The 19,547-nt window shown below is 41.7% G+C and overlaps 1 gene segment (V, D, J or C); it reads right to left on the minus strand.

The window, feature by feature from the left end:
• Positions 1-5,451: 5,451 nt before the first annotated feature.
• Positions 5,452-14,870, minus strand: LOC124235075 (T cell receptor alpha variable 4-like). The segment is given in 2 exon segments: positions 5,452-5,747; positions 14,782-14,870. Coding segments are annotated over 2 exon segments (342 nt in total).
• Positions 14,871-19,547: the final 4,677 nt, after the last annotated feature.

A 19,547-nucleotide genomic window follows, 5' to 3' on the forward strand; every position in this document is an offset into this window, starting at 1 on the left:
GGAGTAGATCAAAAGCCTGGGCCCACAGTAGTCAGCCTGGTGCTGGGCCCTGGGTTTGCAGGTGCTGATTGGGAACCTGGGTTCACAGGAGCTGCCAAGGGCCGTGAGAGCTGGGTGGTGCTTGGGTAAGCTGGGAGCCTGGGTTCATGGGAGCTTGCCAGGAACCTGGTGCCACAGGAGTCAGCCAGCACCAGGGTGGGACAGGAACTTGTGTTTGCAGGAGTCCATTGGGATCCTGGGGCAGCAGGAGCCATCTGGGGCTGCAGGAGCTGGCAGATGCTGGTATGGATAAAAGGCCTGGGTTTGCGGGGGCCCTCTGGGAACCTGTAGCAGAGGAAACTGCCTGGAACCGTGAGAGTCGCGTGGGATCACTGGAGCTAGTCGGTGCCAGGGTGAGCCAGAAGGCCTGGGTTTCTGGGAGTACACTGCGAACCTGGTGGTACAGGAGCTACCTGGGGCTGCAGGAGGCACCTGGGCCCGCTGGAGCTGGCAGGTGCCAGGGTGAGCATGGGAAGGCCTGAACTAGTAGGAGCCCCTAGGGAACCACCTAAGGCTGCAGGAATCTACGGTGCTGAGGCAGGAGAGCTCTAGGGTCCACAGTGAAGTCAGGCACTCACTTCACTCTCCTTCCACAGGGAAGGCGTCTCTCTCACACTAGGCTGCTTGCACTTGGGGGAGGCTTGATGGAAGTAACATGAATCTGTCTTTCCTTACCCTCCTCAATGCATCTTTCCTGTGCTTCACACAGATACTATAATCCCTCACCTGTAATCCTCGACTCTTGTGAAGGCAGACAGTTGTTCAAACTGACATTTCTGGGGGAGACAAGTGGTAGAAATTCTTATGCCACCATTTTGCTGATGTCACTCCAAGCCTCACCTTGTCTAAACCAAAACTTAATCTTTCATTCAGCTCAAAGCTTCTTTTCTTCCCACACACATAGACATACACAAATGATGAACGCTCCATAGCCAGGCTTTACCTGCCAGGCAAGAAAAATAAGCCCCTACTAAAAAAATTTTAGTAAACTATAAAAGGAAGTCAAATGACAATGGAATGGCTATTAGTACCCTCAGAGAAAACGCTTCTAGGTGCTGGTATTTTGGGCTTGCAGAAAAAATATCTGCCTCTTTGACCAATTTCTTTCAGGCAAAATCCACTTGCTTACAAGCCCTTGCCACCTACGTGAATCTCCAATTAGCTTTTTTTAATTACTTCATCCCTAAATAATAAAGTAAGCCAGGGATCAGCAGAAACTTAGAGAAAGTCTGCAATATGAATAATGAACATCAAGATAAACAAATTTAAAATGACCCTAAAAACAACAGAGATCATTCAGTAAACAGAAAAAAAAGTTACAAAAATTCTAGTTAACAGTCGCAAAGAAATATAACTAAATAACCCGATTATATTAGAACCAGAGAATAACGGCTTCTAGGAAGGAAGGGAATTTGATTGGATATCTTCTATGAGGAATTTGAAAAGAGATTGATATCAGGATAAAAAGTCGGGGGAGAGGGAAAGAGACAAGTAGAAACTCTATGAAAAAGGAAAAGCCGTACAAGAAAGGATATGTAATTATAGTATACTATTCACTTGTGGTTATAGTCATAATACCTACTCTATTATTGATTTCCAACTTTAAGAATCAACTCGTCCAGAGGATCTGATCCAACCCTCAAAAGACAATCACCCAATATTTTTGAAATTATTAGCTCAAAGGGTCTTTGATGCTTGTCTCACAAGATGGTTAATTTATTACTTATATATAATTAATATTCTTGTAATTTATGGAACAATTCCAAAAATGAATATACCAAAATATAAATTATGATTATCTAAAGACATGGAGATATAGGCGCATTTTTACTACTTTGTCCTTTTTTTTTTTTCTGGGGAAGATTCATCTTGAGCTAACATCTGTTGCCAATCTTCCTCTATTTTTTTTCATATGCGCTGCCACCAGAGCATGGCCACTGACAGATGAGTGGTGTGGTTCCACGCCCAGGGACCAAACCCAGGATGCCAAAGCAGAATGCGCCAAACTTCACCACTAGGCTGTCGGGGCTGGACCTCTTTGTCCATTTTATTTATCATGGTTTTCTAGATTTTCTACAATGACTATTGTGGTACTCTGTTAAATTGGTGACTTTCAATGAATTGCAGCCTTGGATAGTTCTCTCCCCATGAATCTAGGGTGGCCCCGTGATTCACATATCCATCAGAATGCAGGAAGAGTGATGCTGTGCAGTCCTGAGCTTAAGAATCAGGTCTCCTTTTGTACTCTTAGGAGCCGCCATGTAAAAAATTAAACTACCCTGCTGGAGACACTGTGTGCATGGACCACATGGAAATATCAACCATATATTCTATATTTTTAAATTCACACACACACATACATACACACGTGTGTGTGTATATGTGCGAGTCTGGAAATGCATCTGTGTAAGGCAGGGTAGGTGCCTGTAAGGTGTTCAGCGCAGTGGTGAGATCTAAGCCAGAGCCTTCCTCCAATGAGTACTTGATAAATACATCTGCTTCTGTTCACTATAATGGAAATCCTATCACTAAATAAGAACAGGGCTGTGTGCTTTGATAGACTGTTGACTGCCGGAAACCCAGACCAAAACTTATCCTTGTCTCTGAAATTATACAAAGCTCTGAACATTTTGTAATCATTCATTCCTACAGACTGACTTCAGCCTGAAGGCAGAGAGTTACTCATCCACCCCTGGGAGTCCAGAGTCACCAATCATTCCATGAGCCATCATTTATCAACTTGTGCTTGAAAGCCTTGCCCTGGGGGTCATTCGGCAAAAAAGTCATATGATCTTTCTACAGAGAAAAAGCTGATCAATTTACTGATTTTTTTGTTCAGAGATAACAAGACCAAGAGTTTTAGCTCCCCAAAAAGTTCTCTTTTTTTTAAAGATTGGCCCTGAGCTAACATCTGTTGCCAATGTTCTTTTTTTTTTTCTTTCTCCCCAAAGCTCCCCAGTACATAGTTGTATAGTCTAGTTGTAGGTCCTTCTAGTTCTGCTATGTGGGACGCCACCTCAACATGGCTTGATGAGCGGTGCTAGATGCCTGTCTAGTATCCAAACCAGTGAAACCTTGGACCACTGAAGTGGAACCCATGAACTTAACCACTCGGCCATTAGGCCAGACGACCAAAAAGTTATTATATTTGTTTAGGTCTTCTTCAATTCATAAAAAGTCTGAACACACAAAATTTTACATCATCCTTCAAACAGCTTTGTAGGGTTGGCAGATCAGATCATTATACAGAAATGATAACGCAGGGTATTGATAGCATTTGTCTGACGAGTTCTGATTAAGTGCAGGACCTTAGTGACATATGATTTCAACCATGTAATAATGCTGAAAAATATTATTGTGATCCCCACTTTATGGAGAAGGTACTGAAGCTCAGATACCATAAGTATTTGACCAAGGTCAAACCCTTAAGAGTCACAGATCTCAGATTCATACCCAGGGATGCCTGACTAGAAAGCTTATTCTTTTTCCATTCAGTTTTGCTATCCAAGGGCATAGAGCAAAGATGAAGTACAACTAGAATTAGAATTTACTGCTTCTAATTGCAGTGCTCTTTATACCATCCCTCAGTGGCTTTCATCAAAAGTACCCAACATGTGGATTCCTGTGTATAACATTAGAACTTAAAATTAAGCCTAACTGTGTTTTTTCCTCATAGTCAGTGACTTCTTGAAACAACCTGGACCGTACTCCTTGTTCCCCCATCTCCAAGACAGGGCTCTTTTCCTCTAGCTTACAGCCAAGACATCCTCCAACTGAGATACCATGAACAAGCGTGGAACGGAACTCCAATGGGGACAGAGAACATTTTGAACATTTACTCAGGCCAATATTCCATCTATAATTTCCTTTAGGTGGAAATTCCTCTAGACAGACTAGTCTAACCCCTCCCTTATATAAACACACATGTCTCCCAGATATGAGTATCTATTTTCATAAGTAGATAGAAACAATACAGAGTTTCCCCTCTACCCCACCACCTCAACTCTCAGGTCAGGCGTGTGGCTGGACCCTCCACCACTGGTTTGGGCAGAGGCTCCAAGGACCTGGGGATCACTGTGAACCTGCTGTGCAGATGTTGGTGACTGAATCTCCAGGCTCCGGATCTGTGATGTGCAGGGGGTTGTATTTCTTGTCTTTGTTCAAATGCTGTGAATCTTCTTTCCTCATTTTCTCCATTTGAGAGTATGAGAATCAGAAACCCGAGGCTTTTTCCAGGGTTTTATCTGTACCACTTGAAGTGCTGGAAATAGTGGGTCTTCTTAAGTGCAGTTGAGAGCAGAGCGGCTCTGTCCTGGACACTCAGTGACTCAGCGCTCTGCTTCACCTTCAGCAGGCTCCTCATCCCTGTTTAGAAAGATATCAGCTAAAGGAGGTGAGTTGATGGGCTCTGATGCTCTACAATTGTTTGTTTTTCCATACCACTATTCTCCCACCAAACCCTAAGATGAACTAGATGGAAACCCCCTCCCATCCCATGGTCCAGCCCTGTAAATCTCAATAGAAAATATCATCAAATATTGCTTTCCTTACTGCCAAAATCAAAGACAACAACCTTTCATCAAAATAATAATAACAAAAATGCTCTCACAGTCCTGATGAAGCCACAGGAGCACTAGCAAGATTCCCAGGAACTCTGCCATTATTCCTGTCTCCCTGCGCCCCCAAAGGACCCAACTCTGAAAAGAGATAATGACCCAGAATCTCTGTTCCTGCTTCAGATATTGCAAAAATAGTCTATCATACCAATCAGAAACAAAAACTCTCCCCACCCCCTCCTCTACCATCATCTTCACTCTCCTTGTCAAACCATCCGCAATAGGAGAATGGGACAAAAGAAAAGAGAAAGAAGGGCAACAGAGAGTGAGAGATCTAAACTCTGAGGAGACTTAGAAATCATCTTGTAGATGCTTGAAAACGGCCAAAGAAATGGTCAAAATTTATGTGACAATAAATAATAATCTGACAGTTGGGCTAAATTTTTCAAAAGCTGGGAAGCATGCTGTTCACACTGACTGGGTGCAGTGTGTGTGGTATGTGTGTACATTGTGTGTGTGTATATATGTGTACAAGTCAGCTAAGCAACAATAGTATAAATACTAAGATTGCCTCATTTTTAACAATTGAGCAGCTCAGGGACAATGGTGACATGAAGACATTGCACCGTAAGCCTTTACATAATTTTGAATTTTAGACCCTGTATGTAGAATACCTATTTAAGAAATAAACAAGATCGAAATTTTTTTAAATAGTAAAACAACCCATGGATTTGCTAATACCTTCTGAAAATAAAAAAATAAAATTAACATTTTGGAGAGCACTGCTTTTGGGCTTCCCCCGGGCTGTGACACCCACCCCACAGGAGGTTACTGCACAGGTGCAGCCCCGTCTGTCTCACTGTGTGGCAGTCACGATGCAGTAGTACACAGCGGTGTCTCTCAGTGTAGCCCGGGGCAGGCTCAGGGTGCTGGACTTCCTGTCGTCAGGGATGAACAGAGATGCCACTTCATTTTCCATTTTTGTGTTAAAACCTTGAATAACAAATTGTGGTCCCTGGTCGGGGAACTGTCGGTACCAGAGGATGTACTCATTTGTAGCAATGTCGGTGTGGTTACAGGTTATGTTCACTTCTTGTCCTTCATATGAGTCAATGAAGATGGGCTGGGTGGTCTTAGCGAGGCTCAAAGTACCTGTAGGAGTAAAAACACAAAACTAGTCCCATCCTGAAATGAAGGTGAATTCAAGGTCCAACTCAGCTCCCTCTAGGTTCTCTCTCACAGTCAAATTCACCCCAAACCCTACCTCCCCATCAGATACAGACACATAACATTTATTTCTTATTTATGTTTCGGGACAAAATTCTTTAAATATTTATTCCAAGGAATCCTAGGAACACATGTACAGAGGGGGCAGGTCTAATTTCTCCCTCCTATGGATGGACCTGGGGCTCAGTAATCCAGAACATCTTTACTGCCCTGAGATATCCTCACATAACTGCCTGGAGAAAAATAGGATCCCCAAGTCAGCCCTCAACCTCTTGGAAAAAAACAATCAGAGCAGGCAAGATTGTAGATCCTTGTCCAGACAGGATCCCATTCTTTGTAATCCCAAAATAACTCACCCAAGATCAGGAGCACAGTCACTCTTGTCACTTGCCTCATATTCTAGGTGTAAACCAGGACCCAGGATCTAGGCTCTGTGGCTGAGTCTGAGCCTGGACCAGGATACTAACCAGGGAAGAGACACTGCAGCGCCTGCCAGAACCCACACTAGCAGCTCTCACCCCTGCTGTCCGCAGGAGCCAGCCAATAGCAGGGAGGAAGCCAATGGGCTCAAGCTTTAATTGAGCACTCAGGAAGAATAGGGGGAAAAACTTCCACCACAACAGCATAGTAGCCAAGATTTCCTTCTAAATCTTTGCTAACGTCTAGCCCCTTGTAGATCAGGTCTGAATGAAGCAAATACATGAGAGGGTAGATTCCATCAGGCTCCCTACTTCCCATCACTTTTCCACAGTCCCAGAAAGTAGCCATCTATTGTAGTCATTCTGAGACTCATGGAGCTCTAAGAATAACCCCTCTGACCTGGTACATTAGGCCCAGAAATTCCCTATTAAGTCTATGTAGCCAGATGAAAACAAGGAATCCTACGCATATTCCACAAAACAAAAAATGAAGCCATCTGCACTGGACCTTTCATCTCTGGACACCCTGGTGTCCTTTTACACTCTCACTAAGTCCACATCTAACATTTGCTTCTCAGATCTCACTTAACAAATGTTGAAATGAGGGGCAGATCCCTCACTAGTCCCTACTGATCAGCTAGGGTAAGATATATGTGTTATAGAATCATTCACCTAACCAGGGAGGAAGTGAGATGAAGAAGAAAAAGCACAAGTTCAGATTTAGACAGACCTAAATCCAAATCCCAGCTCTGCCACATCGTGACACTGAGCAACTCACTCATCTGAGCCTCAGTTTCTTCATTCATAGAATAGGAACAATAATTCCTACTTCAGAGTCAGCCTATGGCACAAAGCTGTAGTTTCTTCTCATCCCCTTCCTTCTCATCTGAATCACATGCAGTTTACCATGACCAGTAGAAAGCAATTGTGCAGAATTATATATGTGATTTTTTTAAATACCATTCACTCTTCCTTCAAGAAATACCCAATATGAACTCAATAACAGTAACACCAAAGAAAAATTTTTAATAACAGCCACTAAGGAAAAGAGCCAAATCCAAAAGACGTCATAATGTTAATCGAATCAGCCAACTGCAGCAATTAAAACATGTTAGATACTCACATTAATGTGGAAAAGATAGTGGTGTGTTGTTTGAGGTCTTTGTACAATAATATGGGAATGTAAAATCACTAGAAAATATTCGGGAGGTGCCTCTTCTAGGTCTAGAATTATCTAAGGTATTCTGGGTGAGCAGTTTTTCCAGTTGCACATGCAAAATGTCAGTGAGTGCTGATGACTTTTAGTAACATTTTGACAGAGTAGATATCACAAGGCATAGAATAAATAACCAGCTTGCCCTCAGTATTCAAGTGGAGGAGAAAGGAAGTATTTATGAGGGAGCTGAAGATGCTAGGACACTTTGTACAGAAATAAAATGTGAAGGGGTTATGCTTTAGACTCAACCCATTGCAACAGCGTCCCCTTGTGGTAAATATACTTGGACAGAAGATGTTTCACAAAAGTGAATAGTTCTCAGACCCATGCAACTTATGGAACATGATAGTTCTTTGCTAAATGCAGTAGCGGGTAGTCTGGCTTGGTCACGTGGAGCGTGGAGTCTATTTTATGGAATGGAAGAAACACTGAATGAGGAGTTAGTCAAACTGGATTATAAACAATTCTCTGGACTTGCTAGTTGTACAATTTTGTGCAAATCACCTCTGAGAGGCACAGTTTCTTCATCTCTATAAGAGAGATTACAGGGCTCGATTAAAGGAGCATAAGAAAGTTCCTTCTAAACCACGGTGTTCTATACAAATTCAAACTATGTTTAAAATAGGAAATATCGCAAAACCAAAATGATCTCACCTTTCCAGGCCAACCAATGGAACTTGATGTTTCTTTGTCAACATCTATTATCTCACCTAGGAGAATATTACTGGACATAAAGCAACTAGAGAAAGAAACACCAAAAATTTTTCTATGTCTCAGCCTTTGGAATGAAAGTAATCATTAGTGGTTGTGGTGTTACAGGTTGAATTGTGTCCCTGCCTCGCCCCAAAAAAGATATGTTAGTGTCCTAATCTCTACTACCTCAGAATGTGACCTTGTTTAGAGATAGGTCTTTACAGAAGTAATCAAGTTAAAATGAGGTTATTTGGGTGGACTCTAATCCAACATAACTGATGTCCTGATAAAAAAGTGAAATTTGGACACAGAGACAGACATGAATAAAGGGGAAACAACGTGAAGAGACACAGAGAGAAGATGGCCACATACAAGCCAGGGAGAGAGGCCTGGAGGAGATTCTTGCCTCACAGCCTTCAGAATGAACCAGCCCTGCTGACACTCTGATCTCGGACTTGAAGCCTCCTTGGACTTTAGTCACCTAGCTTGTAGTATTTTGTTAGAGAAGCCCTAGCAAAGTAACACATGCTGCTAATAATTTTATATTATATATGTACTCCTTTGAAAAACATTTTTTGTGCTCAAAATATCTGGATAAATGCAGAAGTGTATGAGATGCATTAATGTTATTTGTTATATACCCATATATGGTAATAATAATAAATTAAAACAATTGTTAAAGCAAATCTTAGAAATTCCTGAGGTTGAGAAAGAAAACCACACCTGATGGCAAGCGCCACCAACCAGAGGAACATTTTAAATTTTTTAAAAGTGGGTTTTTTCTGATTATTAAAATAATGAATTCTAGATACAAAATTTGAAAAATATGAAAAGGTATACAATATAAAAATCATGTGTAACACCATCTCCCAGAAATATCATTGAATAATATTTGGGTATATTTCTTTTCAGTCTTTTGTCTATGCATAAAAATTTTCAACAAAATTGGATGGTATGTGCACACACACACACATTTGGATACTCTGTGCTTTTTTTTTAAAGATTGGCACCTGAGATAACAACTGTTGCCAATCTTCTTTTTTTTGTTTTCTGCTTTTTTCTCCCCAAATCCCCTTAGTACATAGTTGTATATTCTAGTTGTGGGTCCTTCTAGTTGTGGCACGTGGGACGCCACCTCAACGTGGCCTGACGAGCAGTGCCATGTCCGCGCCCAGGATCCGAACCCTGGGCCGCAGAAGCGGAGCACGCAAACTTAACCACTCTGCCACGGGACCGGCCCGCCTGTTTTTTTAACTTAATGTAATTTCCCAAACATTTTTGCCTGTCAATAAATATATATAAAATTTTAATTCTAATGGCCTCAAAATATTCCATGATGGAAATGTACTATAATTTAATCATCAATTTTCCTAGTATTAAATATTTGGATTTTAGAAAGAATACTATGGTAACCACCTTTGTACATAAATCTTTGCCTAAATTTTCAATTATTTCTTTAGACTAGCTTCTATAAAGGGGATTTCCTGGATTAAAGAGTAAGAAAATTTTAAGACTCTCGGTAAGTATCAATTTTCTCAATCAAACAGTATTTGTGGAGTCCCTGCTTGGGTCAGGCACTGAGCTAGACGCTGGGCATTCAATGAGGAGAGAGACCCAGTGGTCTAGTGATAAGGAAGAGAATTGTAAAAGCAGTGATAGTCCTCTGATAACTGCTGTGATAGGAAAAGTACACAGTACTATAGGAACAAACAGGAAGAGAAACTGCTTTGGTTGTAGGGTTTCAGGAAAATTTCCCAGTCGGAGTGATGCCTGAACTAAAACCTAAGGGAAGAGGAGAATGAACCTAGTAAAGGATGAACCTGAGCCAAGTAGGAAGAAATAGGAAGTAGGAAGAGGCAAAAAGAACAGCTTCTGGACAGACCTGGAAGCAAGAGAGCGGATGACACTTGGGTAGGTGGTGGTGCCATTGTTTGATATAGAAAACAAAAAAAGAAGGAGCGAGTTTGGCTTGTCTCGTTTTGTTTCATTTTGTCATGAGAGGGGGAAAAGCTGAAGAGCTGGAGCTGGCCCGGTGGCACAGCGGTTAAGTTCACACATTCTGCTTCGGTGGCCCAGGGTTCACCAGTTCAGATCCCGAGTGCGGACGTGGCACCACTTGGCAAAGCCAAGCTGTGGCAGGCATCCCACATATAAAGTAGAGGAAGATGGGCACAGATGTTAGCTCAGGGCCAGTCTTCCTCGGCAAAAAAGAGGAGGATTGGCAGAGGATGTTAGCTCAGGGCTAATCTTCCTCAAAAAAAAAAAAAGATGAAAAGCTAAGCTTTGCACCATTTAATTTGAGGTGCTTCTGGATTCTTGCAGAGAACCCAGTGAAACTCACTATGCAATCGGAAAAAGATCAGAGGAGGGAGAACCAAATGGAGCATGAGATGGTCCTGTGGGGGGTGGTTCCTCTCAAGGGAAGGTGTGCCCCTAGCATCCAGGCAGAGGCAAGTTCTCACACGGATGGAGCAGGTGACTGCCTACAACCAGTGTTCTCAGGGAAACCAGGACAGCTTTTCTGCCCCCAAAAATGTTTCTCTACCCATACCTTCTCTAATATGCTGAAAATTGTATTTTAGGGACAATAACTGATTCCACAAGTAATGGAAAAAAAATGTTGTTGCTTATATCCAATTTAACCACAATGTAAGTAGATAATACCAGCTTCTTTCCTAAAAACTGGTTTTCAGGCATAGAAGCTGGCATTAGAATACAGTTCCAAATGATGTGACAAAGGCCAAGGTAAAGTAGTTTTAACGAGATAAAAGTTTATTATCTTCTCATATTGCAGTCCAAATATAAGCAGTTCAGAGCAGATATAAGAGCTCCAACTGTTGGTCACTTTCTTAGTCCATTTGGACTTGTAGGACAGAAACTCCAAGATGAAGGTGCCAGCAGATTCAGTGTCTGGTGAGAGCCCATTCCTGGTTCACCATCTTCCGCTTGTGTCCTCACATGGAGGAAGGGGCAAGGGAGCTCTCTGGAGTCGCTTTTGTAAGGACACTAATCCCATTCATGAGGGCCCCATCCTCATGACCTAGTCACCTCCCAAAGGCCCCCCTTCCTAGTATCATCACCCTTGGGATTAGGTTTCAACGTCTGACTTTTCGGGGGACGTAAACATTCAGTCTATAGCAGTGCCCTAAGTATCTGGTTACTATGCCATCATCAACACACACTTTTATTTGGAATCTAAGACACAGTTTCACATATACAATCCTCACAACAATCCTTCTAATCATCTCACTTTTATGAATTAGGACATGAGGCACATAGAGTATAAATGGCTTATCCAATGGCACATTGTTACCTAGAAGAAGAATCAGGAAATACAAATGACACTTCCTAATTCTTAACGTAGTCCTCTTTCCAGAGTTCTTGAAGTGAAATTAAAAGGGGGATAAAAAATTAATATTATGAAAAGAATCTGTATTGGATCTCTTGTTCTGCCTAAAGTTTACCTGGTTATAAGGAATATTTTCCAATAAGCATAGGAAAAAAGAATGCTAGGTTAACTTTCCTCCCCAAAGCAAAACAGGCTAATTACTAGGACCACATGACAAAACAGAACTTTTTTTAAATCATTTCTTTTCTTTTTTTGTGTGTGTGTGAGAAAGATTGGCCCCAAGCTAACATCTGTTGCCAATCTTCCTCTTTTGTTTTTTCTCACCAAAATCCCCCAGTACATAGTTGTATGTCCTAGTTGCAGATTCTTCTAGTTCTGCTATGTGGGACACTGCCTCAGCATGTCCTGACAAGCAGTGTTAGGTCTGCACCCAGGACCCAAACCGGCAAACCCTGGGCCGCCCAAGCAGAGTGCCCAAACCTAACCACTTGGCCATGGGGCCAGCTCAAAAATAGAACTTCTAAGGAAACATAGTTGTTCCCTCCCAGGCACCTAAAAAAATGGGGAAAATGTAGATTCCCATTTCTCTACAAGACTCTCCTCCCATCACACCACGTGATGAAGACAAACATCTGAGGGCTAGTCTTACCTTGGAAAGTCTTCCTGAGAAGGAAATATTCTTGAAAGTTGTGTGTCTTTGACTAAAAATAATTCCATTTGGGTAAGGAAATGGTATTAACAGTTTTAAAATGTGGGCAATGAGTGGATGGAAAGAGTTTGTTCACCCCTGTACTCCCAATGACAAGAACAATGCCTGTCACATAGTGGGAATGCTACAAATAATTGTTGAATGAATAGGTAAATGAATAAATGAGTTGTAATTGTGTAAATGTCCTTCTTTCACTTGTAGGACTTGCATAAAACCTACTTAAAAGTATCGAAGTCAGAAGCAGACCAGGTTGCAAGGTTGATGGTGTGGCATACTGAGAACATCCTTCTTTTGAAGAAAGACAGTGATGGAGGCTAAGGGCTTACCTAGAATTATGAAACTATATATTTAAATCTAAAATGGGGCCCATGGTTTTATGAACACAAATGTATTGGGGGTAATAATGGTATACAACACTGCCACTCTTAGACCTGAGCAAGCAACATCCCTGTTGTAGTTGTGCTCTTTAAAAGGCTCCACCCTGGCCTTCCTCCAGCTGCTCCCACCATACTCTCTATGAGAAATCCACAGGGCCAAGGGGACATGGCCCTCTGGAGTCTAAATACTTCTTTTTGACCATACTCTTGGTACCCAAATCCCTGAATTCCCTGCACACATGTTCCCAGATCTGCATAGGCCTCTTCGAAGGACTGTCTTCCCAAAAGCAGACATCCCACCAGTGTACACAGCCCTAGGACCAAGGAATGGCCAAGAGATGGCTGCTTGCAGGGATCATAGGCATGTAGACTAAGGTGTCCACATCCTTATGTGTAAATCCCCTCAAGGTATGTGACGGACTTAGGGATAGGAAAAGAAGGAGAGAAGATCACAGGGTGTAAGCCAGAGGCTGGAGGGTGACTCTCCCTGAAGCAGCACATTCCAGCACAGAACTACAAGAATGGAGAGTTCAAAAATGGATCCAGGAAGACAGGGGAATTTAGTATACTATAAATGTAGTATTCCAAATCTATGGGGCAAGAGTGAATTTTTGAATAAGTGGTGTTCCTACTATTGGCTATCCATTTGGAAAAAATAAATAAATATAAGTCCTTATGCAAAAATTAATTTCTTTTCAGACATACTCCTTTGAACCACGTGGTTCAAAACGGAGCTTCTACCTTCTTGCAGAATCATCCCCCCAGCCACCATTAACTAGCCAAATGTGCAAGCCCAGCTGGGCTAATCCCAGCAGCGCACACCCATGGCCACCACTGGTTAGTCCCGGGAAGAGCACCTGACTCACATGGAGTCAACCAGAGCCCTTCCCAGGATATTCGAAATTGAAGAGAGAGAGATACAGAGGGAGGGAGATAGACACATGGAGGAGAGAGAGAGAGGGAGGAAGGAGGGAAGGAGGGGGAGGGAGGGAGAGAGAGAGAGTTGGGGAGGGAAGGAGGAGCATCAAGTCCAGTCCCTCTCAAGGGTGTACATAAGATGTGAGCACAGAAGCTGTAAGCAGTCATATTTAGAACTACGTTTAAATCTTCCCTTGATTCAAATTCTCCTTCCATTACGCATTCTCCCTCTCCTTCCTTCACAGCTAAGCTACCTCTACTTCCTCATCGCGCATAGCATTTGTGCAATCCTCCATCTTAGCGCTTACAAAACTGTTTTGAGTTGCTAATTTACTGTTCATTCCTACAACCAACACTTTTTTTTGACAGTGACCATATGAAGAGTTGGGCTACACCATCACTGAAATCGCAGTCTCGTGCCACAAGGAGCCTACAGGCTGGCAAAGAAGTAGAGTGGTTAGAACACACACCCGAGAGGCAGACTGCCTGGGTTTCAATTTGCCATTTAATAGTTTTGCGACTTGAGTGCGATACTTAAATTCTCTGTGCCTTAGTTCCTTCATCTAAATAATGAAGCTCATGATAATAGATGTGAGAATTTAACGGTTTTGTAAATGTTTTGGATCACTCCTGGCACATAGAGATCAAGGATCACTTCTTTCACCTCTTTATGATCAGTGCTTAAGACAGTACCTGGCACATAGGATTCAATAAATATTTGTCAAATGAACAAATTCCGTGACTTTAAGTTGTAATTTAGGTATAGTCAGCGACATAACCTGGAACCTCGCCACCCTCTTGTGGAGGGACATAAAGGCTTCAGGAAAATGGTTTTTACTGTCCTCACAAACTGTACTATTTGTGTTCAGCTCTCCCTGCAGCCCCCACCACTGTGTCACTCCCAGCACAGAAGTACACAGCAGAGTCACTCCCGAGGACAGATGGTTTCTTCAGGTGGAAAGAGGTTTGGCTCTTATTAAATTCAGCCTCAAAACCATAGCTTCCTTTAACCAGGTTGTCCCCTGCGATGTATTTCAGAAGAAACTGGAGACCTTGGTTCGGATATTGGACGTACCAAAAGAGATAAGGGCTCCCAGAAATTGAATAGGTGCATTTCACAGTCAGTGGATTCCCTTCGGTGATAGTGACCAGATCATCCGGTTGAGTCACCGACTGAGCTCTCAGTCCACCTGTAAATTAATCCATGCTGCATCAGCAAAGCTACTGAAAAGAATGTAAGGGAATACAAGTGGAGAACAGGAAGGGAGTATTACTCACCCAGTGTGAAGAGAATCACCAGTGTTGAGATGCGTACAGAGGCCATGGCTTAAGCCGAGCTGTCTGAGGGCTCCTTTCTAGCTCACCTCAGCAGGAGGTATGGCCCCACCCCAGCAACTGGGCTCTGGAAGAGGAACCAGCACCCCTGTGTTAGCAGGTGTTTTTAGAAATGGCCCTTGTTCAGGGAACCTGGGGCTTCCTGGCACCTGTGTCTTCTCTCTGTTGATCAAGCTCTTGGTTCAGGCTTCTCAGAGCTCTGTGGGGAGCAAGACTGCGGCTCTTCTTGCACCCAGGACAAGGCTCACGCTGCAGCACCCCCTAGAGCCCACACACAGAACCGGGTGACTTTCCTGTCAAGTAGCCAGTGCTTCCAGGTCTTATTTTATCACAAGACCAGACCTCTGGATGTTTACATTTTCCGTGAGGGACAGAGGGGGAATTTGGCGTCAAGTAGAAGAAACAGGAGTTTGTGAATCAAAGTGGGAAAAACGCATGCTGAATGGCTGAAGTTTTAAATGGTTTGTGCTCTCAAGATAATATAGAGACAGAAAGAAGGGAAATAGAAATTTTTAATAGGATAGGAAAATAAATTGAAAAAGAAGGAGAGAGCATAGGTTTGGGTGAAGAGAGGAAGAAACATTAAAATGCGAGATAAGAAAAGGCAAAATAAGAGAAAAGAGTAAGGCAAGAGAAGATAAGTGATAAGAAAGAAGGAGAACCTTGTTCTGCTCTTTAGAAATAATTTAGGGCTGGCTTCTGCGTAAATCTCTTTGACCAAAAGATAACTCAGGGGTTTCTCTAGGTTGGGTCTGTTGGGACCCCCCTCCCGACAATCATCTTTAGTTAAAGATTCACACAAAAAGAACTTTAACCTTCTCTTGAAACATTTGTAAAGAAAGAAAAGGAAGGTATGGTGTTATAAAAACCTCCTGGCACATTTGCCCTAGTAAACAGTAGATTATAAAGCAAAAAAAAAAACCCTCTGTGAAGGAGTTGCAAAACTAGAGATTTTCCACATGGAGAAGCTACTTAAAAAAGAACTCAAACAAAGTGCATGTTGAGCAAAAATTGATGGTTAACGAAGTTTGAGGTATTATTATGATGATAAAGGGCTCATTTTAAGTGGAAGACCGGGGTAAGTTTTATACTAAAAAATGCCACAGTAGCAGCAGAGTGATTATTCAATAGATTTGAATTTAAAGGAAACAAGCAAGTGTCAATACAAAGACATCGTTCCTCTGATTTGCCTTATTTTTCCTTTAAATAGGTTCTAATAAGCCATATATTTTGAAAAGAGGATAGAAAATCTCTTTGCTTTGAATCAGAAAAAAAGCAGAATGTAGCTGTTTCTGAAAGCTTTGCTAAGGATCTCATGCTTTAATCATTGAAACCTTGACCCTATGATAATGTCTTTCTTTGGAATAGGGAAATTATCTTTAAATACTCATCTTCAAGCCCCAAGAGACCTGTGATGAATGGAAACATATAAAAAATTTCTTCTCTCTTTGCCTAGAGCTTAAGATGGGTGTTAATGTTGAATCATTGAGGTTCCTGGCAACCACTTCAAGAGGATGATTGGAAAAAAAAGCTGAATGAAAGGAATGTTTTGAATGTGTGGGCAGAATTAAGGGAAACCTACAAGAGACAGCGAAGCAGCCTGGGGCTAGCAACAGCCAGAAGACTTCACCACTCCTTAGCCAGAAGGGACAGCAGGGGAAGAAGTTATCCTAGCCTGGGGAGACCTGAGAGAGAATAGCACCCAAAGGACCTGTGGACTTCAGTACAGGAAAGAAAGGACCTTGGAATGTAAACATCTTGACCACTCTCTCCTGCTGATGCCTCTCACTGGGCCAAACCCAACCAGAAGCAAAAGGACCAGGGAGACCAGTGGATGCAGTGTGTAGAAGTCAGCTGGCTGGGCATAGAGTAGGATGGAGAGGAGACATGGATAGGAAAATTGAACATCCAGACTCCTGACACAGGTTTACTGTTGTCCTGCCACTCAGGCAAAGATGTATGTCTGCCCTAAATGTACATATGAGCATATCTATACTGCATTTTGATCAATGTAGAAAGACAAATAAGTCCCACTAAAACAATAGTCCAGTATAGGCTTTAGTGTCCTAATAAAGTTTTTCAAGTAATTATTCAATCTCTACTTCTCTATCCTCTGCAGATGCAGCACACACAGCTCGCAAGATTATGTCTAGATAGCGCAAGTGGCACAGATATTGTTTGCCTTCAATCATTTAACAATTAATCTCAAGAGTTACAAATGAACGAAATCTTTAGGAGACTTATTTTTTAATCTTACTCTAGAAATGACTGATTGTTCAGTGGTTTCCCCCTAAGGGTGCTCATGGGAGGAACTAACCATATTTATTAATTAGCTATGCTTAGTTATAGAAGGAAGAAAGTTTTCCTCTGAATTTATGCTATGGTTGGAACTTATGAGAATCCATTTGTAGTAGCAGGACTGATGCGGGAGCCTTATTCTTCTTCTTCTTGAAAAGTAGGACAGTTCAGCCTCTTGTTAGCTTCTAATTAAAGAACTGCTCCTTAACTGCTGAAGAGGTAGGGAAGCAGTCAAGGGCCTCCACAAAATGCTGTGCACACCCAAAGGGTTTCTAGGGCATCGACTGAGCTTTCGGAATTGAACAACATAGCTTCAATAGCTATTCTGTTTGTATGCTTTGATTTATGAGATTAATGAGGAAATTATTCATCAAATGCCTACTCTGAGCATAATGTTAAGCCCTTTGCATTTTTTGACACATCTACTCTTCCTAACATTCCACATTTTAGAGGAAACTAGAGTTTAGGAAAATTAAACAATTTCCTCAAGTCATCCCTAAAGAAATAGAACGAAGATTTTAACTCACACTTTTCTGACTTCAGAGGTATTCTTTCTACTAAATCACACTGAGAATATCAATTTTCATCACTAACTTTTTAAAAGCCTTATAATGGAAAGTAGTCCTATTATCATAGTAAAATTATACAATCATATACTTGAATGAGCCAAGTAGAACTTTAGAGATAGTTTTGTTAATTGAGTGGATCCCAAATGCTGACCTCGCATGTATGTACCACTTAACCAAAACAGCCCCTAGATAATTGTCTCTAAACCACCTCTAACATGCAATGATTATTCACCTTCTCTAGCATCTCTTGCTCATTTCTATGCCCTTTTTGGTTTATGTGCAGATAATCTGATGAAAACTTGGCTTTTTTTCTTATCAACTTACTATACCTTCCTGGTATGGACCACATTCTGACAATTCTGCCCAACTCTCGAATTTCTATTGAAAGAATCATCAAGTTCACAGAAAAATCACATGAACTGCTTCACTAACCCACTGTAAAATGAATGCAGTGCTGCCTAATTTGGAGATCACTCAGATGTGAGGTGTGTGAGCCAGTGGGGCACGTTCCCAAAATGCTGCAGGTTGAGGTCTCTGCTCTCCTCCAGAGTCCCTGCCCTCCAAGAGGTGCCTCTCTTCACTCCTTCTTGTGTGACTACTGCTCAGACATGCTCATCACAACACAAGGGCACTGAAGATCTAGCCCGCAGTGATGTCAAGGGGCTTCAATCTGAGATTCCAGGTGCTTCTCTAAGAGTGCTTACTGCCCTTCCCAATAAACTGTTTATAAATATCAGAAGTCTGTAAATGTCACTGACTTCCCAGGAGACATTTCCCAAGAAATGACTCAAGTAAAATAATGAGAAAGCTCTTTGTAAACATCAGACGCAAATGTAGATTACATTCATTTTAGAAATATCAGAGAAAAATCAGCCCAAAATAAAGTCGCGGAAGTAAGGAAGAAAATCAACGCCTTTCATATTAAAATTTGACAAAGAATACAGTCCAGCCAAGACAGTCACACTTTTTCTGCATAAATTAGGATATTCTTAAAAGAAAAAAGAGAAATCCATGATTTAACCTTCTGCTCTCCTACCTCCAACAGAAGAGACCATAAGTCAATGACCTCCATATCTCTGTAGACTGAAGAGATTTTCCAGTTTCTCTGGGTCTAATACCTTCCCTTACCCAGACCCAGTTTCCTCATTGTTGCCTTGTTGTTTACTAATAGGTCAGGCTACATCTGAGGTGTATTGTTAAGTTCTAAAAGTATATTTTTAGAGAAATATAAGCCAACTGGAAACTGTTCGAAGTGCACAGTAGAGAGGGGAATCAAAATTGCGGTATAAATATAATAAATGGTTAATAAAACATACATGTTTAATATGGAAAGAAACTACTCAGTGCAAATATCAGATGTGGTCCAAAATTTGTAAAGGAAACATGTGAACACTTCTATGTTCCAAAAAGTGTAGAAGCCACAGGAACACAGGTGCTGCCTCAATATGAAGATAATTGCTTATTAATTCACAGCTGCCCAAAGTTTGGATGGACAGTGTGGGAACAGCAGGGACCCGGTTTGAAGAAAATACTGGTAATTCCCTTGGTGATGCTGTAAGGAGATCTAAGAAGCTCATGGACAGATGGTCTAGCTTCCCTTTGAGAACTTTACCTCCTGAGATTTATGCCATATTTCTTTTTAGTTTGTGTCTGTCTATTTTATAGAGAAGCTCTGAGGCTGAGTTTTTTGTTTTGTTTGTTTTGTAACTTTGTTTTAATGAGACAGGAGCAAAGGGGAAAATCATGTGACTGGCAAATCATAGGTATTCAATAAATATTTTTCAAATGATTGAAACTTTAAATAAGTACACAGAGCTAGCAGCAATCCATGTAATGAGAAGC

This window comes from Equus quagga, chromosome 2 (genome assembly GCF_021613505.1).
Source record: "Equus quagga isolate Etosha38 chromosome 2, UCLA_HA_Equagga_1.0, whole genome shotgun sequence".
Taxonomy (NCBI): domain Eukaryota; kingdom Metazoa; phylum Chordata; class Mammalia; order Perissodactyla; family Equidae; genus Equus; species Equus quagga.